The 27,684-nt window shown below is 37.3% G+C and overlaps 4 protein-coding genes across 7 annotated transcripts; 1 reads left to right on the forward strand and 3 right to left on the reverse strand.

The window, feature by feature from the left end:
• Positions 1-553: 553 nt before the first annotated feature.
• LOC137943905 (splicing factor U2af large subunit A-like) lies at positions 554-13,806 on the reverse strand. 3 transcript variants are annotated; one of them, XM_068789340.1, is made up of 19 exons: positions 13,716-13,806; positions 13,377-13,560; positions 12,254-12,498; positions 11,822-11,935; positions 11,498-11,565; positions 10,837-10,907; positions 10,497-10,541; positions 10,363-10,422; positions 10,196-10,256; positions 9,984-10,096; positions 9,108-9,223; positions 8,604-8,702; positions 8,345-8,420; positions 7,185-7,273; positions 6,770-6,836; positions 6,595-6,693; positions 1,370-1,451; positions 1,149-1,213; positions 554-915 (listed from the first exon to the last, which is right to left on the reverse strand). In XM_068789340.1, the coding sequence occupies exons 2-19, from the start codon at positions 13,503-13,505 to the stop codon at positions 781-783; spliced, it is 1,734 nt and encodes a 577-aa protein (XP_068645441.1). In that variant the 5' UTR covers positions 13,506-13,560; positions 13,716-13,806; the 3' UTR covers positions 554-780. The 3 variants fall into 3 exon arrangements, with proteins under 3 accessions (XP_068645441.1, XP_068645442.1, XP_068645439.1); XM_068789341.1 differs by having other exon boundaries at positions 6,595-6,678; positions 9,984-10,105; XM_068789338.1 differs by having other exon boundaries at positions 9,984-10,105.
• A 775-nt stretch (positions 13,807-14,581) lies between these two features.
• Positions 14,582-16,795, reverse strand: LOC137943907 (uncharacterized). The gene is made up of 6 exons (XM_068789342.1): positions 16,713-16,795; positions 16,459-16,629; positions 16,160-16,301; positions 15,756-15,806; positions 15,474-15,525; positions 14,582-15,071 (listed from the first exon to the last, which is right to left on the reverse strand). Exons 3-6 carry the CDS (start codon positions 16,283-16,285, stop codon positions 14,878-14,880), a joined length of 423 nt encoding a protein of 140 aa, XP_068645443.1. The 5' UTR covers positions 16,286-16,301; positions 16,459-16,629; positions 16,713-16,795; the 3' UTR covers positions 14,582-14,877.
• Positions 16,796-17,093: 298 nt separating this feature from the next.
• On the forward strand, positions 17,094-23,164 carry LOC137943937 (ultraviolet-B receptor UVR8). 2 transcript variants are annotated; one of them, XM_068789379.1, is made up of 6 exons: positions 17,094-18,374; positions 19,998-20,210; positions 20,305-20,415; positions 21,266-21,634; positions 22,048-22,155; positions 22,613-23,164. In XM_068789379.1, exons 1-6 carry the CDS (start codon positions 18,036-18,038, stop codon positions 22,949-22,951), a joined length of 1,479 nt encoding a protein of 492 aa, XP_068645480.1. In that variant the 5' UTR covers positions 17,094-18,035; the 3' UTR covers positions 22,952-23,164. The 2 variants fall into 2 exon arrangements, with proteins under 2 accessions (XP_068645480.1, XP_068645481.1); XM_068789380.1 differs by having other exon boundaries at positions 20,001-20,210.
• A 586-nt stretch (positions 23,165-23,750) lies between these two features.
• LOC137944298 (CBS domain-containing protein CBSX5-like) lies at positions 23,751-25,960 on the reverse strand. Its single transcript, XM_068789941.1, has 3 exons — positions 25,877-25,960; positions 25,371-25,722; positions 23,751-24,798 (listed from the first exon to the last, which is right to left on the reverse strand). The coding sequence occupies exons 2-3, from the start codon at positions 25,703-25,705 to the stop codon at positions 23,985-23,987; spliced, it is 1,149 nt and encodes a 382-aa protein (XP_068646042.1). The 5' UTR covers positions 25,706-25,722; positions 25,877-25,960; the 3' UTR covers positions 23,751-23,984.
• Positions 25,961-27,684: the final 1,724 nt, after the last annotated feature.

Raw genomic sequence — 27,684 nt, forward strand, 5'->3', positions numbered from 1 at the left:
ATCCAGAAGCGTCAGAGAGTGACGGAGTGCCCAGTCAGCATAAAATGAGAATCAAACCACGTAAAAAAACCTATAAAGTCCAAAAGAGCGGAAAAGCGGTAACCTAAAGATTCTGTGGGTAGGCGACGGCTGCAGAGACGGAACCGATAAGCACTTCTCTCGTCTTCCAAAAGTACCGATACGATACACTCCTATGTATCGGATTCGAAAGTTACCGATATGATAAGTTCTTTTAGTTAACCCTGTTCTTTCCGAAAACCCATATTAAAATAGAACATTAAGATGTTCACCCTTATCACCGTTTTTCAACTCACTAAGTCAGCTCGTAACTCGACATATCAGATCAGATTTCAAACTAAACCGGTCGAATTATAGGGAAAGACTCGACCTTTCTCTGTTCCTGTCGAGTCTCTTTTCACTTGTTCTGAGTCCGGCTATAAGACCGTCGATATATCAGATCAGATTTCAAACTAAACCAGTCGAATTATAGGGAAAGACTCGACCTTTCTCCAAGCTGAAGGTACACAAATCTCTCTTTCGAAAAGAAGGAAACAAAAAAAAAAAAAAAAATCTTGTTTTATTTACAGCAATTCATGTTGGAACATTTCATGATAAACAAGATACTAATGTATATTTTTAGCTCCTATTTCATCCGCACAGATAATTGACTGCCACAAAAGACTCAGTTGCCTCTCACAAGGAATCGTTTTCATGAAGCATGACAACTATTAAGGAACGCTGTACAGTGAGTGGGGGAGAATCCCCCTCTTACATTGTTTCTCATTCATACTCTCTGCGATAAAATTTGTCCTCGGGAAAATAAACTGCAGTAACGACTTTACCTCCAAATTTCCTCCCATCTAGAGCAGCCTTTGCCTGTGCAGAGCCTGATGCATCTGCATACTCCATAAAAACCTGAAAGGTGAAAACACAACAGCCTCATATTAATAAGCCCATGAGAATTTTGTCTCGCTTGTAAACCAAAATTCGTGGGTGCAGTGCCCCAATCTCTATAACAGCCCAAAAATACAGCTCCCATGCCATGGACCATATATATTTAGTCACTCGTAGATTGAGGCCTTAGTGCTGGTGGAAATGTTTGAAGCACTCATTTGTTTGAGAAAAAAGGTACAAATAAAAGCGAATACCTTTCCAACTCCGGGTGCATACTCCGTGGGACTTGGACGAGGGATAACCACATTGACCAGCAGCCCTAATTCACACATGTAAGAGCTCAGTCACAACCCAACTCATTGACATATTGACGATAAGCACATGTAATGTAACTATCCACTTTTCACTCCTAAATTTGATTGTGTTTTTAAAAGAATATAAGAGTATTGCTAAATGCAATATGAGAAAAGCATACCAAACTTCCCGCCTTCTTCCCTCATGTCTTCCAATATTTCTTCATATTCATCATCATCTCTGAGTTCATCAGCACTTGTGACCTTAGAAAAAGGCCATTCATTGAGGAGATTACGATTTCAAATATATAATCCATGGACTAGAATAAAGGCATTTAAAAAAGAAAAGAATGCAGTTATGCCAGTGACAACAACACCAGGATATGCATACTGAAAAATTAAAAAATTGAGACTAGAAATTGCCAAGAAAAACAAAAGGAATAAAAAAGTCACTGTACATGATGGCATTTTTTTTTTCTTAATAATATTAATGATACTAGTCAAGGATTTTGTAATGTTTTGGATACATTCAACCCTCTTTACTCTTTGCTTTTTATAATGTTCCATCAGTGCAAGATGCCTGTTGCTCTTCTCCTCATCATTAACCCAAAGATGAATGCTTGACATTTGCATGGTTGATGATATCTATTTGTAGATTACACCACATGAACCAATCAAAGTACTGCAACCCAGATTTGACTTCTAGGTAGCCTATTCAGAACACATGGGAATTAGAATAGGATAATGGTCTCCTCAGTTTACTCCAGGAAAGTAGTGAAGCCAAAGCCATTTCATCAAACTAATAATTACTCATATAGAAATGGAGGCTTTCCACTAGTACAAGAACAAAGAAATTGATAAGTAATAGCTAAACAAGACCCGCAGTTTAACTAGTTTCACAATGAATGAGCTGTCATAAATATTACCAAGAATCTAGGCTACCGATAATTTTTCTCCATCAAATCTTATCCCAGTTGTGTCTCCACGATGCCTACACATCTGACTGGAAGGATAAATATGAGTTGAGACAAAAGATCTAAGGCTGGAATTGTATCCACAATTAGATTCAAGCCAGCAGAGTTAGGCCCACTATGGATTGTCCTACAATCTTTAATGTTTTGATAATAAATGTGATTCACATTTAGGAAGCTGCAACTCTCCAAAAGTATGCAATGTGATCATTTATCATATAAACCGTGGCAGTGTAAAAGCTCTGAACCTAAGCATTGGCATGGCAACTGAAAGTTGAAAAGATACCCTGCAGCTCAGGGATGCATGGTTTTCATCCCAGAAAAGAAGAGGCTAGAACTGCATTATTTTTTAAACTAGATTCAAATCTATAAGCTTGAAGCTAAAAATTTAAGAAAACTGAAGCAACTTATATTTAAACCAGTTAGAGAGGCTAGTGGTAAGAGGAGAGAAGAGAAGGAGAAGAAGAAGAGAGAAGAATAGACAAAGGGGGAAGAGAGAGGGAAGGAGAGAGTGAACACGAGTTTTAGTGAAAGAGAGTTTTGACCTTTAGGCTGTAATTAGGGTTAGCTCCTCTCACCTTAATTTATATTGATGTCTTAATAAAATTACAAGAGTGGCCCTTGTCCACTTAAGGAAGAGAAATAACATGAGCTTGATGACTAAGTAACATCACATTCTCTCAACACTCCCCCTCGAGCTAGTAGTGCAAAGGCATCAAATACCCCAAGTTTGAAACTTGAATGATGAAGTGTACCTACTACAACTGCTTAGAAGGAATGTAGTGCATACTAATAACTCTAGTCTTTAGTTTCTCACAAATTAAATGACAGTAAATCTCAATGTGTTTTGTCCTTTAATGAAACATTGAATTTGTAGCAATGTGAATTGCAATTTAATTGTCACAATGAAGTTGCATATAGGTCTCCACGGGAAAACCAAGTTCTGTAAGGATTGAAGTCATAATAACATCTCACTAACTACTTGTGTTATAGCCCTGTACTCAGCCTCTACACTGGACTGAGCTACGATAATTTGTTTCTTACTGCTAGGCCACTAAATTGTTACCAAGCATTGTACAAAAACCAAAGGTAGATTTCTGCCTAGTCTACATTTGCAAATCCTTCAACTCTAAAATGCCCATGGTTCTCATACAATAGTCCTTACCCTAGACTCTTCTTCAAATACCTCAATATTCTTTTAAGAGTTTGTCAATGAGAAAATTGAGGTTTATGCATGAACTAGTTGATAACAGTTACAATAAAGTGTCTTCTTTCATACTATTGATCACCAAGATGTTTTCTTTTAGCCACTTTTTGTAGCTAATACCTTCTTCATCAATAGAAGGAGGTGACATGGTTTAGGGTTCAGGGTTTAGAATTTTTCAAATCTGCCAATTGAATTGCTATTTGATCATCCAAGTCAAGTGTGATGAGAAATCTCTTGATAGATTGAAACCAACACAAATAATTAGATACACCTTTTAAAGAAATAGTAGTAATTTTCAAAGAATTATATTTCCCAAAATCATAGGAATAATGAGAACTTTCAGCCATGATCAAAACTTGGACATGAGGAATTCAAAGAGAAGAAACTCAATTGAAAACAAAGAAACAAGTTTATATACAAACACTTACAAATAGGAAAATAAGTTCCTTATTGAACAACTTAGGAACTTGAAAAGAGACAAATTATACGGCTATGCTGAATTCATGGACCTCATGAGCAGCCAAAAAAAAATCTTTTTTTTCCAATAAAAAGGACAAGCTTAACCTCATAAATATAATGGCCTAAAACATAATTGAAAAAGACCAAGTAATTAAGAAGTTTGAAGCCACATGAAACACAATTCAGTAGCTGGAATTATCAAACCCTAAATTAGAATTTCAGCCAAAAAAAAAAAAACGATTATGAAATTTCACAAACTAAAAGGAGAGTTGAAAAGCCCTCCAAAGGGAGTTTTCTATTGGAATGGCTATCCAAAGAGACCCACAATGCTGGTTTTGGCATGGTTTCGAGCCAAAATGAAAATTGAGATTTTTTTAGTAAGTTGAGACCTCATGAGCATGCAAGAAGAATACAACCATTATGCCTTGCTCAAAGCAATGAATAATTTGACAGATTAAGACAAAGGAAGGATTGAACAAGGATTACTAAAATTTATCTTGGCTGAAGAAGAGATTTCTCAATCATATTGGCAGATTTGAAAAATTCTGCATATAAAGCTTGTATGGCTGAGGTTATCTTTTTAGTTTTGCAGGAAACTTTTGAACAGCTTTAGATGTTAAACCCTAAAATCCCTGCTCTAATACCATCTTAAATTTTAGGGCTTAATCCATTGTAGAGGCTTAGGAGAAGAGAGAAGGAGAAGAGAAAAGAAGAAAGAAAGAGGAAAGAAAGTGGACTAGTAGAGAGGGAAGGAGAGAATGAGCACGAGCTTGAGAGCTTTCACCCTTAGGTTGTAATTAGGGCAAGCACCTCTCACCTTAGTTTATATTGATAAGTCTTGATAAATTAGAAGAATGCCTATTGGCCGCTTAAGGAAGAGAAACTAAATTACATCACTTTCTCTAACAAAAAAATAAAATAAAAAATCAAACATTAATTGCATTTTTGTTGAAGAACATGTATGAAAGAGTCTTACATGACTTTTACATCAAGAAATCTCACAGAGCAACAACTCATATGATAGAGTCTTACAAGACTCTACTGAAAGAAGTCTCACAAAAGAATTTCAGTTAAAAGGTGTTTAAGTTATGTTAGTCATCTATTATTGTTCAGTTGTTTAATTACTCTAAGATTTATCTTTAAGAGTTTGAGTTTGGATGTAATTAAGATATGGGTAGTTTAAATGTAATATGATTCTACTTATTTCCTCTATTATAAATAGAGGCTTACTATACTCAATTATAATCAAGTCAATAAATTATTTATCTTTTCCAAAAATTCGACATGATATCAAATCAGGCTCTGTGAGTTGACTTGATCAACCCACACCGATAATGTGATCATTTTTTTAATAGTCATCTCCATTAGTGTAGGTTTGTGTTCTTCTTTTTTTTCCTCATTGATCTTTTCTAGTCCCAATACCCAATTTTCCCTTGACATTCATACCTTCATAATACAATTTTCATACGGCAAATTATATATTGAGGGAAAGGATTTTGACTCTATTTTCTAATGCAAAAAGATTTTAGTCAATCAGAATTTTTTACAAAGAAAAACCGACAACTGAAGCAGCAAAGGTCAAGCAGTAGGAAATGTTCAAGCGAAAGCATAATGTTTCATTTTTAGAGGCGTTTTATGCCGGCAAAAATGAGACTTTATAAGGAGAATTATATCTCTAAAGAAAGTTTTTTGAGTCTAATTTCTTTAGAAATAAGCCGTTTGTGATTCTGAGTTATATTTTAAGAAATATCTATATTTGAAGTAGTAGGGTCAATTCTACCAAAAATCTCTCTTTTTCCCTATTTTTTTCTCCTATTAATTCTCCATGCATTGACATGAATTGAGTTTCTTTTTCTCATAAAGTCGTAGTTTTTTAGACATATTTCCCTTCTAATAAGAGAGTTTTTGTCAGACTTGAGCACTCCCTTCTATTAATTTGGTTTTGAGGGCAGATTGCACGGGGCATTTTGGTCGGGGTCTCCTCTATATTGTTGGCTGGCTTGTCTACATCGATTGCATATCTTCTCTACCATCATCTCTTCAAAATTATATTCACCCTCAAGAAACTTCTTTGAGGTCATACTCAGTCCAACTTGTTTGTTATTTTTATATTTTTACCTTACAATCTCCCCTATTTGATAATCAAGTTCTTATTCTTTTTTTTAAAAACTCGATTTGAAGTAGAATGTCGCATTGTCGCCTCCTTCTATCTAAAGTTTCTAGATTTGTTTAGAAGTATGAGTGTTGCATAATTCCCTCCTTCTGATTAAAGTATGAATTTTGCTTATCATTGTTCTCCTCTAGTATTCTTTAATTTATTATCTTTTGTTTTTCACCACTTCAAAGCAATACTTAGACCCACTGCCTACAAAGTATAAGAGTGAGCCCAATATCCAACTTAAGTCAAGTCTTTTATTCTTTATCCAAGAGGTATTTTTTTTAGTTACCCTTAAAAAGTGAAGTCACTTTTTCGTGCTTTACATAAGACCTTTTCTTCTACCTTTGAAATTGAGCGAAGTTTTTTTTTCAAACTATGACTGTTTTGACTGTGGTATGGAGTTTTGTCATACGACTAAGAGTGATTTTCTTTTCCCATATTTGTTTTGTCTGAGTTGGATCTCTATGACCTTTTTTATCCCCCAACTTGTGAAGGATAATAAAAGAAGTATGAAGGATGAGGTGGGCGACAAAATCTTATAAAAGCATTTTCAAACACAAGCCAAATGACAATAGGCAAGTGTATCTAGAGTTCACATAAGGCAGCTAATACCTCAGTCAAGCAAATAACTTTCGTTGGGTTCTCAATGGGCCAGCCATGTACAAAACCAACTCCAGGCAAAGTTGTTCCACCAGCCTGCAGCACCATTTTCTTCATTACAGCACTTAAATCAGTCAACCAAAATAGACAAATGAACAAATGACTAAATCCAGAAAAATCAAATTACCTGCATAGCTATGTGTTGTTGTGCTTGAGCTAAAATGTTATCCTGATCAGGTTTTGTCTGCCCAGTGCTGTAGAAGTGGATATAGCAGATAGTGAGAGTCCAAAAGAACCACCACAAAGAAGCAAATTTGATCATCTAAATAGTTATCATATAGTGTTTGCCTCCTAGGGATATCTATACAAATAGCAGGTAAAACAATTTATGGCACTTAATGACATGTTGCATGCTGCATTAACAAAAACTAAACAGTGGCATTGCTTCAAAAAAAAAAAAAAAAAAGGAAAAAAGTAAACAGAGGTATAACTTCCGCTATCACATATTATACTCAATCTAAGAATATCCAATTATTCAACGCTATCCTCAAATTATTCTCAAAATGATGTATTTCCAGATCACTTAATTTAGGAATAGTAACCTGGCAGTGGCACGGCGTACAGTTAGAGTCTTGTCACCCATTTTCAAGCCATTAAGAGCAGCACAAGCAACATCAGTCACAGCTGGATCCTGAAAGACTCAAATAACAAGAGCTCAGTGATTAACCAAATTCATAAAGAACAGAAAAGTGATTATTAAATGCATAGACAACAAAGACTTCGGGAAGTGCTCCAAACACAAAGCTCTTGGAATGATACACAATCAGTGAGAATGCAGTAACAAACAGTAACTTCTTTTTGTGAAGTGTTAAGAGATGCAGACTCCATCACTCTGAGATCAGAGTTCAGTGGTGTACGGAAGAATTGCCTGAACTTTTGGGGTCTACCCCTCTTCAAAAAATTCTCCACATTGTTTTGTCCTCTTCACATTTACCTACCTCCACAACTAAAATAAGAAAAATAATATGGGCATGTTGAAGAACAGATATGAAAGAGTCTTATATGACTCACACAATAAGAAGTCTCGCAGAGCTAGAATTAATATGGTGGAGTCTTACAAGAGTCTCACAGAAGGAGGTCTCACAAAAGAGTCTTAGTTAAAGGTGTTTTAGTTATGTTCGTCTTCTATTTATGTTCAGTTGTTCAATTGTTTTAGGACTTATCTTTTAGTATTTAATTTTGGATATAACTATGATAATGGTAGTTTAATAAATATTCATTGTACTCAAATTACAACAAGTTAGTGACGTATTTCTATTTTCTAGAAATTCACTAGAGCTGAGTTGCGATCACAGAGAAAATTCAACTACCTTCACCCTCCCTCCCTCCTGGATGAACATGGAATTTAAGCAAATAGCTTTCAGATAAATCTGGAAGAAACAGTTAAAATTTCCTATTTCATAGCATATTTTTAATAGCTCGGCTTCACCTTTGCTCTCTGCATTTTATCTCATCTTGTCATTTTTCATTATTCACAATATGCCCTTACTATTGGGCTTTTAAATTAAGACTTAGTTTTGATAACCTTCTGAAAGAGAAAGAAAATAAAAAAGTTATCATGGGACTTGATTAGAAAGATATGAAACCAAGAGACATTGTAGCTAAAACTGTGGCAAGGTTTTCCTTTAGAATTCCAGAAGCTATTCAAGAAAACAGTTGCCTAGTAAACAAGGATTTAATCTTTGTTGAAAGATGTACCCACCTGATAAACGCAAAAGCCATAACCCTTGGAGTTCCCTGTGTCCCTATCTTTAACAAGATCAAATCCTCGCAAAGGCCTGTAACAGTTCAAAAAAGAGAAATAAATATTGAAACCAAATTAAAAACGAGTTCATAATAATTTTTTAGGCAAAATCTCTAAAATGTAGTACTGAAAACTGCTCAGTGTATTTTTATAAACTAAACTAAGAGAAAATGATTATAGTGCTAAGAGAAAATAAATTTGATGATTGTTTTCTTACCCGAAGGACTCTAATAGTTCCTTTATCTGAGCTTCAGTAAAGTAGTAAGGTAAGCCACCCACAAAAATACGATCTGGCCCTTCTGCTCCACCAATGGCACTGACATCCAAAACCAATTAGTAACTTATACACTCTCCAGTGACTTTGAGTCAGATGATTTATGAAGATGATAGAAAACATTGTTTTAAAATGTAAATCATTACTTTAAAATGAAAAACATAGTGTTTCAAAAAGAAGATACAAAAACATATTGTTTCAAAAAAATGATAACAAAACTATAAATGTCAATTAGCAGTTAAAACAAAAAATGAATATAAATGTTAGAGATAAAAAATCTATTGAAGGAAAGAGAACTTGACTCAACCTCTGGATAAACCAGTCAAACCAAGCTTAAAAGATTTATGCAAAAATGTAAAATGAAATGTAAGGTAATGTGTCAGGTTAATTTCTACTTAAAAGGCATATTCACACAAGCCCCCTCAAAAGTAACACATGTCAACTTACCCTGCTGTGAGACCAACTGCAGATAAATTGAGATGAGCGTTAGGTTGGCTGGGTCCAAGTGCCGCAGCTAAAGAAGGGTTGTAATCAGTGGGCCTCCGAACCCTCACTGAAACGCCCTATTCGAGACAACACAAAATGTTAAATGAATTGAAGTATCAGGCATCTAGTGCATATTTATAAAACATAAGTTAAACAGTCACGCCTCTAATGTCTAGCAGTAAGCTTTCAATCATTGTTTCTCCTGCATGAGAAATTATAGATGCTCAGATCAGTTTGAGACTATTTTTCTTTTTGCTTTTTTTTCAAAATTGAGTGAAAGTTGCTATGAAAACAGTAGATTTTGCAGCCCATATTGAGAGGTTCAATTTTTTTATTTTTTTTTACAAAGATGTATTATATTAACAAGAGAAAATTTACAAAGGGAGAGGGAACAGGTCCCTAACAACAAGAGATTGAAGGGACGCTCCCTGTTAAGAGGTTCAAAATCTGGATAACATTGAAAAGAAGATTAGGAATTATCAAAATCAAATCCTCAACCAGATTGATTTATCAACCAAAACTCCGTTAGGCAAAAAAAAAAAAATATATCAATTTCAAGCAACAGATTTCAAGATTGAGGGTCTTAGTAATGGTCGAGAATGTAAGACCACTAACAAAGTTGATCTGCTGCTCACCAGTTTTGAAAGGGAATCAGCTAGTCATCCAAGAGAGAACCTACTTCTTGACTTTTTGACCTTTTTTTTTTAAATTAACTACCTTCTGACTGTGATAGAAACCATTCTATTGAAACAGTTTCAAAAGAAAAAAAAAACACTACGGCTACCATTAAGAAAACATGTCCCACTTAGTACACAAAATGTACCATCTACAATATACCTCAAACAATATACCATCTAAGGCCATTGCATTGCTGGCTTCTTCAACTGTTCTCATTTCCACAAAAGCAAACTTCTTCTCATGATTGATGTATACATTGACTACAGAATCACCTGAAAAAACTTCAATTTGATTCAGTGTTCTCAGGCCATCGACCAAATATATTAAGCATAAGAGAAGATAGTAAACCACGAATTAGAGATGATAGCAACCTGGACCAGCAGTATTTCCTCCAATAGAAGACATGACACGACTGAAAAATGTTGCTATTGTCTGATAGAAAAAGATACACCAGAGGTTTCAGCTACATTTTTGTTAGAGAAGGCTATACGTAACCTAAGCCAAATCTAAGGATACAATAGAAAAACTCAGAGTCCACCTGCTCATTAGCCATAGGAGGAAGACCACCAACATAAACACGACGTGCGTGCCTTGTTGCCTGCCGAAGAAACATATAAGAAGAAGAAGAAGAAGAAGAAAAGACAGACAAACCATGAACTTAAAAATATATACCTGTTGTGTCATTGCTTGAGCTGGCATCAAAGGTAGAGCACCAAACTGAAAAGCAACAGCCTAGACTGATTACCATACACAGAAATCCTCCAGTGATGTTCAAAATATGCATGTTTAATCATTTCCTAAGGTGAGTCAAAGTCTACTGAAACCAGCAAAAATAATAAGCCAACAGAAGTCTCAAAAAGGCAATGAAAAGCCCAAATACTTCAGTGAAAAAACAATCAGATCCTGAAAAATCAATCATTGACATGGTTGAATCATCTTGACATACCCTATCAAGCATAGAACTTAGATGCAGGTTTTCAGATAACCAAATATAAGACTTATTCAAGAGTACCTGTGAGTTCCCAAAAGCAAACATGTTTGGAAGAATTCCAGGTGTGGCGGGTGCAACAGCAGGAGCTTGCCCTGGAGGGAGTAGCAAAATTGTAATAAAGTCAATCTTGATTATCGAAACAAGGACTGAAACTCTAGAGATCTAGTTGGAACCTATTCATCAGCTTATACTAGAATCTACAATTACATAGTTCAATTTGAAATAACTTACACACAATTGTAATGGAAATACAAAATCAGAAAATAAAATCCATGACTGCAAGCGAGGGGAATCATTTGTAGGTCTACCAAAAGGGCAATAGTGCTGCCGGTTGAAGGTGACATGATCCAGCAAACTGGTGAATTGGTTCCTCGTTGACCATAAAATCCGGACATGGTAGCCCAACATTGCCTTCTTACCCAAATGATAAAATCATACACAAACAAACAACCACACACAACACCAAACAACACAACAAGGATCCTCAGTCTCAGTACAAACACTAATAAAAATAGAATAAAAATCCAGAATAAAAGAAAATTAAGTCTAGAGTAAAAAACATCTAATAAATTCTAGTAAGACTGTTCCTTAACAGAATACCATTATCTGTAGGAGTAAACAGTGCTAATTAAATAAGTATAAGAGAAGCTTGCCATTTAAATACAAAAAGAGGGTAGAATACCTGGAACAGCAGCACCAGGAATATTAGTAGCACCAGGTGGAGCCATGTCAAAGCCGCTTGTCCTTTTACTAAAGAGAGAATATGATTTTATTACTAACAATCATAAAGGGGACATCTCTATAATTATTATGTTAAGAAGAAATGACAACTATCATTCTAAAAAAAAAAAAAAATGACAACTAACATGTAAACCCCAACACTTCTGGTTTTTGCACCAAGAAATAATTGAGTAAAGGCAGAACAAGATAAGAAGATTATATAGTCCTCCCAATTTGAGTGGATCAAATTATTAGCTGTCACTTAGATTGAGGAAGTGTATAGTACCTTTTTGAGCGAGAACCGGAACGTGATCTAGAATGATGGGCAGTTTTGTTCTTAGAATCTGACCATGATCTTTGTCCCTGTGTCCTATCTTTGTCTCCATCAAACTCGCTCTTCCTGCTCAGAGTAAACATGTAACAAATTAGCCCACGCACAGAAGAGCAAAGATGTTTCCAAGTACACCTATCAATGTCTCAATCCTAAATTCCATTAATAAATCAGACTTAGAGTACTATAGTGAGCACTCAGTTTCTGATTACAGTAAGCAAGATGCATCAGATCAGCATCTACATAGAGCAACCTAATGAAGCGTAGAGAAACAAAAAAATAAATCTACAGTTAGTACACCACCATGTTAAAGCATATAAACAATTAACACAGTACCAAATTCAACCATGTATGCATATCGAAAGCCACAAAAAGTAGCATATTAACCTAGCATAACTGCGGCCACGGTTGTGATAACGATCAGAATTATCACGATCACTACCACGACCATGATAGTGATCATGATCCTCATAGTCATGATTACGATGGCGGTTGGATCTGTCCCTTCTTTTTTCGTCTTTCCCACTCCTGTCATCGTAACGGTCTTTATGATGATGATGACGATCCTTTTCTCTTTCTCGGATCCTCTCTCCATTCTTAGATCTCTCCAGTTCAGATCCCCAGGATTGGCTCTGAGATAGTTTAGAATTGAATCAATTAAAGCTTTGCTCATCACATGCCCAAGAGATAGATTCAGGACAGTGCTGCTTACATTACTCATAAACACATTTCTAGCCACAGAACCACTAAACATACATATACGCTAATGCAAATTACACAAAGTTATCATGTCAATGAAGGTGCCCCTCGACAAAGCATTGTGAAGTAGACGAAATTATGCAGTGTAAGGAAGATTAAACTTTAATCTAATTTTTCAGAACACCAAGGCATTTGTATCCATACCCGTTTGTCTTTATGCCATATACACTAAGGACTGATGGGATAAAAAAGCTGAGGAATTTTATCACTCCAATAAAGCAGGAAGCTCCAAGAGAATTCTATTATCTCCAACACAGCAGGGAACAATTGCTTTTACGTTTCCATATTCACTAGTTGTTCTAGGGTTAAAAAAAAAAAAAAAAAAAAAAAAAGACCCAACTAAACAATAATCTCCAGTCAACCAACAACCTTGAGGGGCATAAAAAGCTTTCGTTCTTTACACTCAAGAGGTAAAACATTTGGTAAACGCGAAGCGTAAAAAAGGAAAGACTCCAATGCCATCAAGTTTGAAAAAGAAAGAATCACGCTTCATATAAAAAAATAAAAAATAATAATAATAAAGAGATGGTACTACATGTTCAACTCTAATGGCTGGAAGCCTGGCTTTCTATGTTCAGGAAATGAATCACCTTCGGAAAAGAAATGGCCCAAAACCAGATGGACAAGAAAACCACCATCATGTGCACAAAGAGTACACTCTAAAGCCACTAACGCCCAAATCAAAACCATTTTGAATTCACAGAAACAAAAGATCGATAACAACCAGCTAAAGAGAGAGAAAAGAAGATACCTCTACAACCGTTCCTCGACCATCGTGTCCGTCACAAGAAGAAGATCCACCATGCAGTCCCCTGCTTCGATCAAAATCCCTATTCTCTCCATCAATCTCTACTTCGTATCGATTCTCCAACCCAGACATTTTCACAGCTGAATCGGCTCTCACAAGCCGAGCCTTAGCTTCTTATGAGGTTCCACTGTAACCCAAATCAGTATTATATGCTACATTAACAAGTCGAAATAGCACGATGAGGAATTGATTTACAGCATCGATTGAAGGTTTTGATAACCAGAAATGAGCGGAGATCAACTGAGTGAACTCCCAGTAACTAAACGTAGATCGAAGACTCACCTAGTAGCCTCGGAAGCGTCAAACTCTTTCAGTTACAGTGGGTCCTCGCGTTTTTTTCCATAGCCACGGAACGCCCTACTGGGTTCGCGAGCTGTACGTAGACAAGAGTTTGACATCTCGCGGCCAACCCCTACGACTATATACTGCTACAAAAAAAAAAAAAAGATTTTTAAATAAGGTATCTTTTCATGGAATTACTCTAAATTGAAATTCAACTTCAGAACAGGTACATGGTGTTGAAGGTTAAGTGTCAATTTTTTTCATACATAGAACTATTTTAAAATTATTAATAATTAAAAAAATAAATGAGGGAGATAAAAAAAATAAAAATAGATAGAATTAAAAAACCACCCAAGTCGACATATATAAATAAATAGTAAATAAAATATAATTAAATAATTTTAAAATTCCGGAACCATCGACAACACAGATAAACCCCTCTCAAACGGTAAGTGCAGAGGGACAAAAAAAGAGAATTTGATCATTATTATTCTTAAAAATAGTTAGTGTAATGGAGAATTTGATTATTATCTCATTTTTACTAACTATTTTTAGAAATAATAATAATTAAATTCTTATTTTTTTCTTTTAAAAAGTTCCAAACATTAAGTAGGAAAAAGAAATTTTTGTGATATATTTATTTTTATTTTTAAATGAATAACATCATCATGGTTTAAATAACACAGTTAAATCAGATTAAACCAGACACAGTCACCAGATAGCTTCTAAGAACTGAAAAGGAGCTCGATGTAGTTATAATAACTTTTAAAATTTCTTTAGTCACCAAGCAGTAGTTATGATACTAAGAGCATGATTACTGCAACAATCAAAAGTGACAGCTTTTCTCATAACTTGTATTCATTTATTGGAAATTTTAGAAGAAAGGAAGGAATACACATGGACAACTTTCTCCCTCTTCCTCAGATCACCCTCTTATCTCTCTCCCTCTCTCTATTCAGAATTACAGGAACAAACTCACCCTGAGATTTTATATCATGGAAAAAGAATTCCACAAAACCCTTTTCTTTCAAAACTCACATTCCTGTAAACTCCTCCTCTGAGTGTAGATGCATCAGGCTGCAATGTCAAGACCAAAGCATAGAAAACTACCCACGTTGAGTCTCATCATCCAAATCAGACTTGAGCTTTTTTACCCTTTTAGTCAGCTGGATTTCCCTTCTTCTTCAGATTTATTATCGTTGCCTTCAGAAAATAAACGAAACTTCAGAATTTTGTGAAGTTGTGCAATCGGTCTAACGTGTTTTTGTGAAGCTTGACTTGCATCAAAAGCGCACTTTCCCACGAAAAGGTTCTCCTCAGATGGTGCAGTCTCCCCATGCTTGATGGGAGCAACATCTGTCAGCCAAAAAGATTTAACATTAGGGCAAGCAATTACAAACCTATCCGGACACTCACCAAGAGATAACATTTAAAAGAAAGAAGAAATGTACTCCATAGTTCAACTTTTAAATGGTTTCATTCCCCAACCCAAACCCCCACCCACCCAAAAGAAAAAAAAATTGATATTGCTTTCTTTTCCTTTTTCTTTTTGAGACTCTCAGTTTGCTCACCTGCCTGTATGCAAATTACGCAAAAAGTAACTAGTATATCAAAAGAAAGCAATGTAGAAGAAACAAAAGATTTTCTTAAAGAATTCATAGCATACATAGGCATTTAAGTGCAGATCTGTATATGGAACTCCATTATTTTCTAGCTAAAATGGACACATTCAGAGTATATCAAGGTGCATACACTCACCTTGTTCAGAGAATGCATAGCCTGTCCCGATTGTTTCTTGATACTCACCAATCTGTCAAATTGAACAGAGCAAAAGAAAATTAGGCACTGTCTCTTTGTATCAATCCCTAATCGGCAGGTACAATAAGATCATGAAATCTTTCTTCCCAACCAGGGATGAATGACATAGTTCCACCATGAAAATTCAGGAAATGAAGGATTTAGAGACTGCAACCACAGACCATATCGATAACAACAACTCCCCTAAAAAATAAAGTTTGAGTTTGGAAATTATTTACTCACCAGTTTCAATTTGTTTCCAATGACCAGGATTGGGTTACTCGTGTTCAAATCCTAAATAAACAAGACAGAAATTTCATATTGTAAAAGAAAAATAAATTTTACCAGGAATGGGTACTCGTATTCAAATCCTAGATATATGAGACAGAAAGTGCATATTATAGAAATTTAAATAAATCGATCAAAAGACATGACCATCATTTGGAGAAACTTGTTTTGATAAATAAGTTGAACAGTAACACGAGTAGAAAAACAAAGAAGGATGCAAAGTTAAACAATACATATCAAAGCGAGTTGAGTAAGATGAACGTTCCAAAGAAAAGTTTAATCAGGATGAAACACACCGAGACTAAGAAGCCTAAGAGTTAGGCTCGAAGTAAGAATGGGCAAAACCATTACATACTTACAGAGAGAACATAAGGGCAATTTGCCGGGACGTCAATCTGACTGCAAACGTCATCAAGATCAAGCAAGACGAACTCTTCTTCTTCCTTTTCTTCAACATCATTATTTTGCCTACTACCCGGATCCATTTCCTTCACAGAATCACTGCAAGAGTATCACCGCCAGTCAAACCAGGACAAAAACACGTCCCTCTGCTTCTTCATAGAGGGACAGAAACTCCATCCCCTCGAACTATTTCGTCTTGAGCGTGCAGAGAAACAGCTTGAGCAAGTAATGACCGCGCTCACGTGCACTTACATACCTATGAAGTTCGCAACGTACGCAAGCACATGCACCTGAGCTACAGAAGGGGTCGCATCCACGAGAAAGAAATAAAAAAGAGAAGGGTATAACTTGTTTATCACACGCAGGGGGAGTCTCACTAGAACCCAATCCAGTGAGGAATTTCTTCAAACACCTTGTTGGCGACTCACTACGTATTCAAAATCACATAATCATCGAAAAAACAAGTAAAATCAGAACCAAAAACAACAGAAAACTGTTAAAGAACCTTACAGCTTCTCACTGCGAGACCGAGATGAGTCCGTGGCCTTCCTCTTCCTGCCGGCTCTGCTTTGAAATATTTTCGCGGCAGAGAGTCTCAGACCGCGACAAAATCACAGATGCCAGAATCCTAACAAAGATTCGTCTAGAAAGTTCCCAATGTATTGTGGACACTTCCAATGATCGTCACGTTTGATCCTACGGTCGTTATCGTACCGGTAACTTGAATTAGTTAAATTACAAAACTGCCATCGAGCAAGATACTTAGACGCGAATCAATCTAAAACGTTTACGGCCGAGATGCATAAACGGAAAGGGGTCCGCTCTTAATGAACGGCTACTGAACCCCCAATGATGTGTTTCTTACATTAGACAACTGTAAACGGATTTCTCTCTCTCCGGCTTTCGTTTTGGCGGAAAGGAAAAGTCGCCACTGGCAAAGCCCTAAATACAAAAGCTTTCCTCTCTCTCTCTCGGTAGTGGAAGATTTCTCATCGCCAACTGTTGTGCCTGTCTTTCTCCGTCTTTCTGCTTGCTTTTCTATTTTATGTTCGTTATCCAGGTTTTTTCGGCAGAAAAGGTGGGGATCGGCCGGCGGAAAAGGACGGGCGTTTGGCCTTTTTCACCGATCAATCGTTGCTGAGTTCCCTTACTTCCACGCTTCTTTCTTTCCTCTCCTTGTGTCGGATGTGAATTTTGCTCAAAGGGGCCTTATTTATTCAAGGGTTTCTGTATTTCCTGTCATTTTGACTTCTTTACTTGTATGAATTGTCTGTGTCTTTAGTTGAAATTTTTTTATCTTTGGACTTTTTTGTCACTGGTAGTTGATTGGAGACCAGTTTTTAGATCTTTTTCTGGTCGAATTGTGGGAATTTTGGTTGAGAAATTGGAATATTTGATCGAATTGGAGGGGGTAATGTTTGCTTAGTGCGGTTAATGTGAATATCTGAATTTGCCTTTGCTTCTTCTTGTAGAGTCGTCTTGTTTTCAGTGAATTTTGTGCGTATGATTCTCCCTCAGATGCTTCTTTACTTCCCTTTGTATCAAATTCCTGCTGATTTTGCTTCAAAACGACCTCTTAGTTCCTCTAGTTCGGGTCTGGATTATCCATCTGATGTTTCTTTGATACGGAAGCCTAAGAATTTGCTTCAGAATTCAATTTGTCTGCATTTAAAGCCTTTTTCTTTTCTGTCGTTAATGCCCTCTAAAATTCGATACAAAGAGTCACCTGGGTTCAGCCTCCTGATATCCAATTGACTCGGGTACAGCTGTTGGTGTTTTTTTTTTCTGGTGACAGAGCTCCACACCTGCGGAAAAGAGGAAAAGGATTTTGAAATGGCAGACCGTAACCGTTCATTTTCAATTGAAGAATTGCCATCTCATTTGATTTTAGATATTTTGACTTCAGGCTGCTTATGTGCGGCTGATCTTGCCTCTCTGGAAAGTTCCTGTCGGATGTTTCGGGGTTGTCATGGGTTGTACCCTCTGAAGTACCCATCCATGGCTGAATTTGCAGCATTTGAACTCTGCAAGGCTCATTCGATATTTTCTTGTCTGCCTCCAAATGCCCAAAAGGAACTCTTTGATAGGTGTGGTGGAATCTGGAAGCGGGTGCTACGATTCTTGCAGTCAGTAGAACGCTCATGTGGGATTGTCGAGACATCAGCAGGCAATGTACTATTTCTTTGATATTGCTGTCAGAGTTTCAAAACTAGTCTTCTCTACCTTTTTCATGCTGTCTTTCTATTAGATTCGGTGGACATGTTTGTCCAATCTGCTGATTTTTACTAATTCTGTACGTTCTCATCTTGTTTAGGAGTCACATCAAATACATGTAGTATTTTAATTTTCGTTTGAAAGAGTTCAATATTAACTACATATTAAATTTAAGTACAAGAAAAACTTCAAATTGAGTGTGAATTTAGTTTAAGCTACCTGTTTTAAATGAGATGGCTTCTGGTTACCCATTTAGTTCATGTATTAAAGCTTTATCTTCTTTGCCAGGAATAGTTATTTGTTGGCTTCTAAATTTTTTAAATTTCATGTGGATGACTCCATTGAACTTCGATTCGATTGTGTTTCTGTATGTTATCTATTACCATAAAAGGTACTTGTTATTTGTAGACTTGCCTAAAAGAGTTACCTTCCAGAAATGCAGTTGCTTCTATTTGAGATTGAAAATTGTAGCTACAGTTTAAATCCATAACCTGTACTGTGGAGGAATATTTTGGTAGAGAAGGTTGATTTTGCCCCTTGCTGAGATGCCTTTTGCGAGGAGATACCTATGAGCAACTCCTCTTGAAATATAAATTTTTAAAGAAAGTTCACTTGCAAAGAGACCTTTCTGCACTGAGGAATAATGTGGTTGCTAGGAGGATGTGTTATCATTATTGTTAGGAAGATGCCTCTTTATAAGATTTGAGAAATGATTTTTTCATTAAGGTGGTTTCTGAGAGTTTTTGATCATTGCTCCTTTAATGGGGGATTTTTTTTTCATACTTTATGGCGCAGTTTCTTTAAGAGCAGTTGAGTACCTTTTTGGTGAAAAAAAAGTTTGTTATTGGTATAACAGGTAGTTGTTTGGAGTAAACTAGATTTCTTGTCCACTTCAATAAAGTTTTTCCAACCAAAAGAGGCGTTTAGCTACATTTCCTGTAGTGTTAAACCAAGAGGCAAACATTGCAGGGTATGTCAAAATAGATTCAGAGGGTTAGATATCATATTGCATATGATTCACAAGAAGACATCTTCGCAACAATGTCATCATATGCACCCTCACCCTTCTTCTTTTTTCTTCGGGGGGGGGGGGGGGGGGGGGGGGGGGGGGGGGGGGGGGGGGGGGGGGGGGACCTACAGCCTAGTGAGACTTGAACCTTGGACTTCTCAGTTGAAACCTCCAAAGGCCCATCCTACTGATTTTATGCAATGCAGAACACAGTCCCATCTGACATTAATGCTAGAGATGCTTAAAAATTTATTATGTTTCCCTTTTTAAAGAAATTTGGAAGTTTTTAACAATTTTCAGTTGAAGATTTCTTTACTTTCTTTTCATATTGTTTATCATCTACTTGTTGCTGGTCCAAAACGAAGCCCATTTTCCTGTTCATATTTTATGCATACTTTAATGCGTTTCTTGTAAGCATATCGAAATAAATGTCTGGAATCAAGTTTCTTGTCTTTGTGACTGTATTTTTTTTACCTCATTTAGAAGGTGATCCAAATGATAGTTCAAATGTATGAACAATTTGCATTTTATATTTCCCTGTGGTCACTGAATAAAGTAAATCCTCTTGTCAGCAGATGCAGATTACTACAGGAAGGTACCATACTCTCTTGATTCATGATTCTGAAGTTTACTCTTGTGGTTCAAGTATATGTGGAGCTCTTGGTCATGGTCCCGATAATACGCGATGTGATAACTTTTCACTAGTCAAGTTTCCATCTTTATCACGTGTAGTTCATGTCTCTGCTTCCCACAACCATGCAGCTTTTGTTATGCAGTCTGGAGAGGTTTGACATGCCATAATATTCTAAATGTTGTTAAATTACATTTGCAATCTGGAAAGTGATTGTCCTTATTTTGATTTCTGTTGTTTCTACTTAGGTTTTTACCTGTGGAGATAATTCATCATTTTGTTGCGGTCATGGGGAGGTGGGCCGTGCAATTTTCAGGCCTATGCGTGTTGAGGCATTGGCTGGGATTCCTTGTAAGCAGGTATGTCATCTAAGATTTATGCCCGATACTCTTGCCATGTCAGTAATACATTTTAACAAGACTTGGAGTTTGGACACAAAAGTAACTGAACTAAATAATTTGTCTCAAGTTTTTTTTTTTGTTTTGAAAAGTTATCCCAAAGATATTTGACATTTGAACTAGTGTCTTGCTCCAATTTAACAACAAAGTAATTTTTCATTTTTGGTATCGGTAGTTTTTTCTTTTAAAATTTGTTCTACTTTGAACTGGACATTGCTTGTTATACAACTAAACTAGACATTGCTTGTTAACTTGTTGTATGATATCTGTATTTATTCCCATTTTATGGTCAATTCTGTCTCTAGATCTTTGGTCATGTTATGATCATCTCGGTTTCACTTATTCTAACATTTGTTTCTCGGCCTGTAAATAGGTCAGATAGAGGACAAATATATTTGCATTCAAATTCCATTTCAGGTGCCCAATCTTGTATCTGAAGTTCGTAGGCTATATCAAATTTGAAGTCTGCGGGAGACATTTGAATCTGTTCAAGTTTTTAGGTCTAATTATCAATCATCATCATCAGAGCCTTGTCCTGACTGTGTTGGAGTCAGATGGCTCTAGTTATCACTACAAGCAAACCCAGCTGCATTTTTTTTTTAAATAAAAAAGGAGGAAATGCTAAAAGACATAATTGCTTCCTTACAAGCTTGAACCTTAATACAAAGGTTTTGCTGCTGTTGATTTGCTTGTCTCTTTGATCACAAACACCCTTTCAGTGAGAAATGAGCGTATTTTGGTGATTGATCCTGTTGTCTTTGAAACATACTCAGTTTTCTGATTTTCATGTTCACACTTTTCTTTTTCTCAGGTTGCGACGGGTCTCAGTTTTACCGTGTTTCTCTCAAGGGAAGGTCACGTGTACACATGTGGAACTAACACCCATGGCCAGCTTGGTCTTGGTGATACATTAGACAGGCCCACTCCTAAAATTGTTGAGCATTTTGAAGGGCTTGGGTCCGTGGTTCAGATAGCAGCGGGTGCAAGTTACACCTTAGTTGTTAGTAGTGATGGAACTGTTTATTCATTTGGCTCAGGAACCAACTTTTGTTTAGGTCATGGAGACCAGCATAATGAACTTCATCCTCGTGCTATCCTATCTTTCAAGAGGAAGAACATCCATGTAGTTCGTGTGTCTTCTGGAGATGAACATGCAGTTGCCCTTGACTCCAGTGGATTGGTAAGTTTCTGTAGTCATCAGCCATCTTGTATTTTCACTTGCTATTCGATTGTTGGCTGATTCGGGGAGCACATCTGTGAACCTTAGAAACTTCCTAAAGAACTTAGTGCAACTTTTTTTTTGTGTGTGCTCCTCTAATACAGAGAGTGTATCGGCTGATACAGGGAGCATATCGGCTGATACATATAGGATTTAGGTGTACGTATCCAATATGCCCATTCGTGTGTGTGTGTGTGTAGGGGGGGGTGGGGGGGGTAACATATTGGCCGATCTGGAAATTCCATGTCTAATATTAGAATAAATTAATTTCTTAAAATTCATAGTGAGAATAGTGTAGACTTTCTGTTATGTGCTACCATCTCAGCCTTCTCTTCTTAATGAGTGACACTCAACTACCTGTATGGTGTCCGTAGGTTTATACATGGGGCAAAGGCTACTGTGGTGCTCTTGGACATGGAGATGAAAATGACAAGACTAGTCCAGCTTTATTAACCAGCCTTAGCAGCTACCTTGCAGTTCAGGTACTCCCTTAATGTCTAAGCTTTCATTTCTGTCTTTATTATTAGTTGTTGTTGTAAACATGCATTAGGATGGGGAAATAATCAAGAGAACACAAGCTAGTTAGTGATTAGTGTTTTTTTTTTCTTTAACTTGAAGTGTAAGGGGATAATTTTACCAAAATTATGTTCTTCATTTTAACTTTGTAAAAACTGTTAAAGTTTAATTATATATTATCTAGATTTTTATAAAAAATGAGATCTGGAGATAACTTTTAAGGATGGTTCCAATCCATACAAGTCTTGTTGGTCTCTGAATGTTTTCAAGTTTACGTAGGAGTATTGTTTCATTCAATATTGCATGATTGTTCCTCTCTCTTTCATACTGTTTTGGTATGGTTAATATGCTTCAAGTCATATAAAGTCATGTGGTAAGAATTGCTATTGCTCACGGAGGGTTTGGTAACTGACAAATACACAGGTCTGTGCAAGAAAGAGGAAGACCTTTTTCCTCTTGGATGACGGCTCTGTGTGTGCATGTGGATGGATGGGCTTCGGAAGCTTAGGCTTTCCAGACCGAGGCACCTCGGACAAGGTGACAAAGCCTCAAATTCTGGATAGCCTGAAGACCCACCACATTTCTCAGATAAGCACTGGTCTGTACCATACAGTGGCAGTCACCAACAAAGGGCTGATCTTTGGATTTGGAGACAACGAAAGGGCCCAACTCGGACATGAATCATTAAGAGGATGCCTGAAACCAACTGAAATAGTCTTACAGATGAGGGAGGCTACTGCTGTTGAAGCAGAAAGCGCGTAGAAAAAAGCAGAAGAGTGAAATGCTTTCTTCATCACCATATGGAGAAACTTTAGTGTTTTTTAGCATCTGTAAACTGATGTGAAGGTCTCCTCCTGGGATTAAATGCCAGAAGTAGAAAGGTATAAAGAACAACCTTCTGTTATATTTGCAACTTCTCTCTTTATAACACTTTTTTTTTTATTATCAAAGATTTAACTGTTGATTAAGGCTGTAGGATTTTGAGTGAAATGCTTTCCTCTTAATTAATTCCAATAATCTCACATTCATTGAAGCTGTTTTTATCTTTCATAAACTTGTGATCGCATTTATTTCTTATACTGTTTATCAGGAATAACTCTATAACCGTCACAGAAGTAACTTGTTCCGACTCTAAACATAACTCCCCTTTTATTAGTTGGTTTGTTACAGATTTGATTGTGCCCCAATAAATAATTTGGAAGAGTATTGACTAAGGGAACTGTAACGTCTCCCCGTTTGCTTGAATCAAAGATGGTTGCTGTAACCCCTATCTTAAAACCTTTAAATACTTCCAAGTAGACGCCTGAATCATTTTGCAACCCCTATTTTAAAACCAGAGTTGGTAAAATCTGAGATCTATATACGAACGGGCATATATCTTGGAGATAACATTGGGGATGTAAGAAAGAGTAAATCTCAGGAGAGTAAATCTGATGATGATATATATGTAGCAGGTTTGGCTATTACCCTTAGTATGAACCTTTAAAATCTGAAAGTATTGAAAAAGGGGAATTAAAGATCTGAAAAACAAATGCTCTGCAGAGAGATGTGCTACGAAGATAATACTCAAATTTTTTTCTTTTCTTGAGTTTGTTTCAGAAAGTCTCTCTTGCCGGAGAGAACCCACATTTCCCGTTTATAGATAACTCTTAGACAAATGCAGTACAAGAAGGATTTCGACGATTTCGGAATTTTCTCGTCTAATTTCCCTTTTTCCAGAGAAACGTATATTTGGATAAAGAGAACTCTAAGATATTCACAAAGCAGTCCCCCCGTTTTGTTCGCTTCTCATTGTCTACTCGTACGCCTGAAAATGTTCCCGGAAAACCATCAAAACGTCGGAGAACGTGACGATTCCCGCCAACCCGCACTCGTCGTCGACGACCCACACGTAGTTCACCCGGTGCGCCAGCGCTTGGATCATCACCGCCACCAGGGAGCTCCCTTTCTGGCATACTATCGCCTCCGATCTTCTCACCATCCTCGACCGCATCGACCGCGTCGTCCGCAGGGGACCCATCGGTGACTCCGCACCGCCGGGAGCCGGCGACTCGTCGTCCGACGACGACAACGACCCGTAGGAGAGCTCCCCCAGCAGCTCCATCATCCCTTCCAGGTTCTGCTCCCGCAGCCTCGCCTTCACTGCCCAGATGAGGTGACTCGGCGGTCCACCGCAGTCGATGTACGACATCAGGTCCCCTGCTGATAGCGCTAGTATGGCCGCCGCCACCGTCTCGCCGCAGGCGGCGACGGTCGCGGGAGATATCTCGCCGATGAGGGTACCGTCCGGGGCGACCACCGCGACGGATGTCTGTTCGGCGTGCGCGAGGGCGATGGAGTCCACGGCGGAGACGGCGGGGTCGTGGTACCCAACAACTAGGATATCGGACCGGATGATGCCCAGGGAATCGATGGAGAGGGCGGGGATGGGAGAGAAGAGGCCGATGCCGTTGAGGAGGAAACGGACTATGTCTTCCTGCGTGATCCAGCAGAATTCCCGACCGTGCGCGTGCGAGAGGTGGCTTTTGGGCTGCTTTTTCCGGCGGGTTTGTATCGGAACAACCAGATTTTGGGCACCGTCGAGGATTAAGTCCAGAGCTTCCAGTAAACTGCAAGACAGAAAACCAGTTCCAAATTACTCGTCATAAATCAACAACAACAAGTAGAAGATGGAATGAAAACTCCTCCAGTCAATAACCTGGAAAAGGATTGTTTTACTGGCGAAATTGGTGATTAGTTATAACTGATCAATTCGACGGTTTCGACTTCTAACGCCATTGAATGTCAGAACAGGTCGATCAAAAAAAGAAAAAAAAAAAAGGAATTTAAAAATCACACGAAAACAGATACAGTGGGAGAGACGGGACTTCGCAGAAAAAATCAGGGGTAGAGGAGAAACGATATTCCAGCAGAGAAATAGGTTTTACTGAAATTAGCTCGGTAGAAAGGATGAACAGTGACATATTCACGATCGAATTCCATATAGGAATCGAATAATCGAAATAAGAACCAAACAAAAAAAAAAAGCAACGATTTTCCGAACAGAAGAAAGGGACATCATCGAAAAGGAAATTTTCATTAAAGAGTACAGAGATCGAATATTCGAGAGAAGAACCAAAAAACAGCAACGAAATATCGAGGCCTGTATGATTATACAGAGTGGAAAGGCCAGAAAGCTTACCTGCAGTTGGACTCAACATGCCGGACGAGGCCCGGGACCTCCGGGAGGAGGAGGGAGAGGGGTGCCTGGAAAGCAGCAGCCGGATCGGATAAATTATCCTCTCTGCAGAGGTAAACAACAACATCGACTATGCAAACTTTGCCGACGCAGCGGCAGTCCCCGGAGCCCTCAGTTTTCTTCTCGTGGTTGCAGTCCCATACGCTGAGGTAATGCTCGCCGGTCTTCTTCAGCGCGGAAAGCGCGTCGCCGACGGTAGCAGAGCTAGGCAGCGATTTGATCGCCGGTTTTCCCAGGCAGAGATCGGAGATGTCATAAGAAAGTAAACCCACTGCCATGCAAAGAGATCACGACCCTGCAAATCCGCAACAGAGATTTTAAAAAAAAAAAAAAAAACCCAGAATCCAGAAACAAAGTAAAACCTGACAAATCGCACAAAACTGGAGCTAGCCAACAATCCTAAAAACAAAAAAAAAAAAAAAAAAAAACAAAGGAGCAAAAACACTAACCTTGGAAAATCGCTGCTGAGAATGGGAAAAAGGGCGAAGGGCGCTTTTGTCTCAGAGGTGTTTTGAGGAAAAGCGGAACGATAGGGAAAGGAAGTACGAAAAAAAGGTTTCCCGAGGGGCTTATTTATAGTCTGCTACTCAGGAATTGGTTTCATAGAAGGAAAGAAAAAACAAAGACGAGGATGACGACCACTGGGACTCTACACGATCGTACGTGGGACCCGCCCGTAGGTGGGCATGTAACAGCCTCTGGTTCTCAGCGGGGCCCACAGTGTAAATGTTTTTTTTAAGAATTAATTTGGCTCTACTTAGGCTTGAGATGAGCCGGCTCGAGCTGTAAACTTGCGCTGGAATTTAATTTTGTTATAATGACAAAATTTATTGATAGAGAGAACAAATGTGTTGGATACTTTTTCAAGGGGACAAAAATTAGAAAAATAATTCATATTTAGAGGGTAATTTTAATCATATTATAAATATAACTAAAAAAAAGAAATATTTTGTTCATCTAAAATATTTCAACATTTATCGATCGTTGTTAAGTCTTTTAACTTACAATATAACATAAATAAATATGGAGTCGATTGACCCCAATTTTTCCAAGGTAAATGTAGCATGCATTTAAAGCGAAATACCCCGACATATATTTCAAATTGTTGTACATACTAATCACACAATTGAGCAAAATTAAAGGTTTCCTTGTATATACCTATGAACCATGACATCTTATGGTACAAAAACGGACCACACGGACCACATAAGAGACATATATGCGCATTTAAGATGAATACTCTCCCAAATCTTTGTTAGTTGTATTTACTACCACCATGTGGAAACTAAAGGCTTTTGTGCATGCACGTATGCTTCTTAAAATCCACCCGTATAATCCTTCAAAGTTTAAAGTATCAATATATATATATATTAATAACAGACATACAAGTACCTTGTTATTATATTTAAGTCAAAGAAATTTGCTAAATTAGAATTACTAACATAATAAAATTAGTATTTAAATGGTTATTTAATTCAGACCATTTAGATTGTTTTATTTAATAATTTTACATAATATTAAACATATATTCTATTTATTACTGACTCCATATAATTTATAAACTCACCACCTCTATGTCAGAGTGGTTCCGTCTACTCTTGTAGGCGGTAGCTTTTCATACCTACCATATCGGTTTTTTGGGTGTATTGGCTAGCTGTTATCACTCTATCCCTAATTTATTATTTATTTTTAAAATTTAATAATTTATTTAACTTTTCTCATACGTCTATAATTTAATTATTTTATCCATTAAAATTAGGCATTAGGTTTCTAAATTAGGTACTCGCTTCCATAGGGCCTCGGCTTCAGCGCCGAATTAGCCTTCGAAGCATTTATCGGAGTCGAAGACACGAAGCCACCCATTAAAAAATAAACAAAATAAATAATGTGAAGAATATCGGAAAATGGACCCACCACGTGGACAGATGAGTAGTGGGGCCCGCGTCCGTAACACGGAGCAAGTACAGCCATGTCTGGTACCTGGCGGGCGGGGGTGACGTCGCTCGGCTTGGTAAATCAATCTTGGCCGCTTCTCAATAATAACCGCCACGACAAAGCGGCTCCGTCTACCGCATGGCGTATAAACCTACGCGTATCCCATTTTTGTACTGTACACACAATATATATGACCAAATAGTAGGTAGCTAAAAAATAATAATAGCTGATTTTTACCAATTTTAAAATTTCATATAATTCATAAAATTCCATTTTAAATTATATTATATATATATATATATATATATATATATATATATAT

Source organism: Aristolochia californica, unplaced genomic scaffold (genome assembly GCF_029961685.1).
Source record: "Aristolochia californica isolate CCGP_79_NKW_82.1479 unplaced genomic scaffold, dmAriCali1.0.hap1 SCAF_11, whole genome shotgun sequence".
Taxonomy (NCBI): domain Eukaryota; kingdom Viridiplantae; phylum Streptophyta; class Magnoliopsida; order Piperales; family Aristolochiaceae; genus Aristolochia; species Aristolochia californica.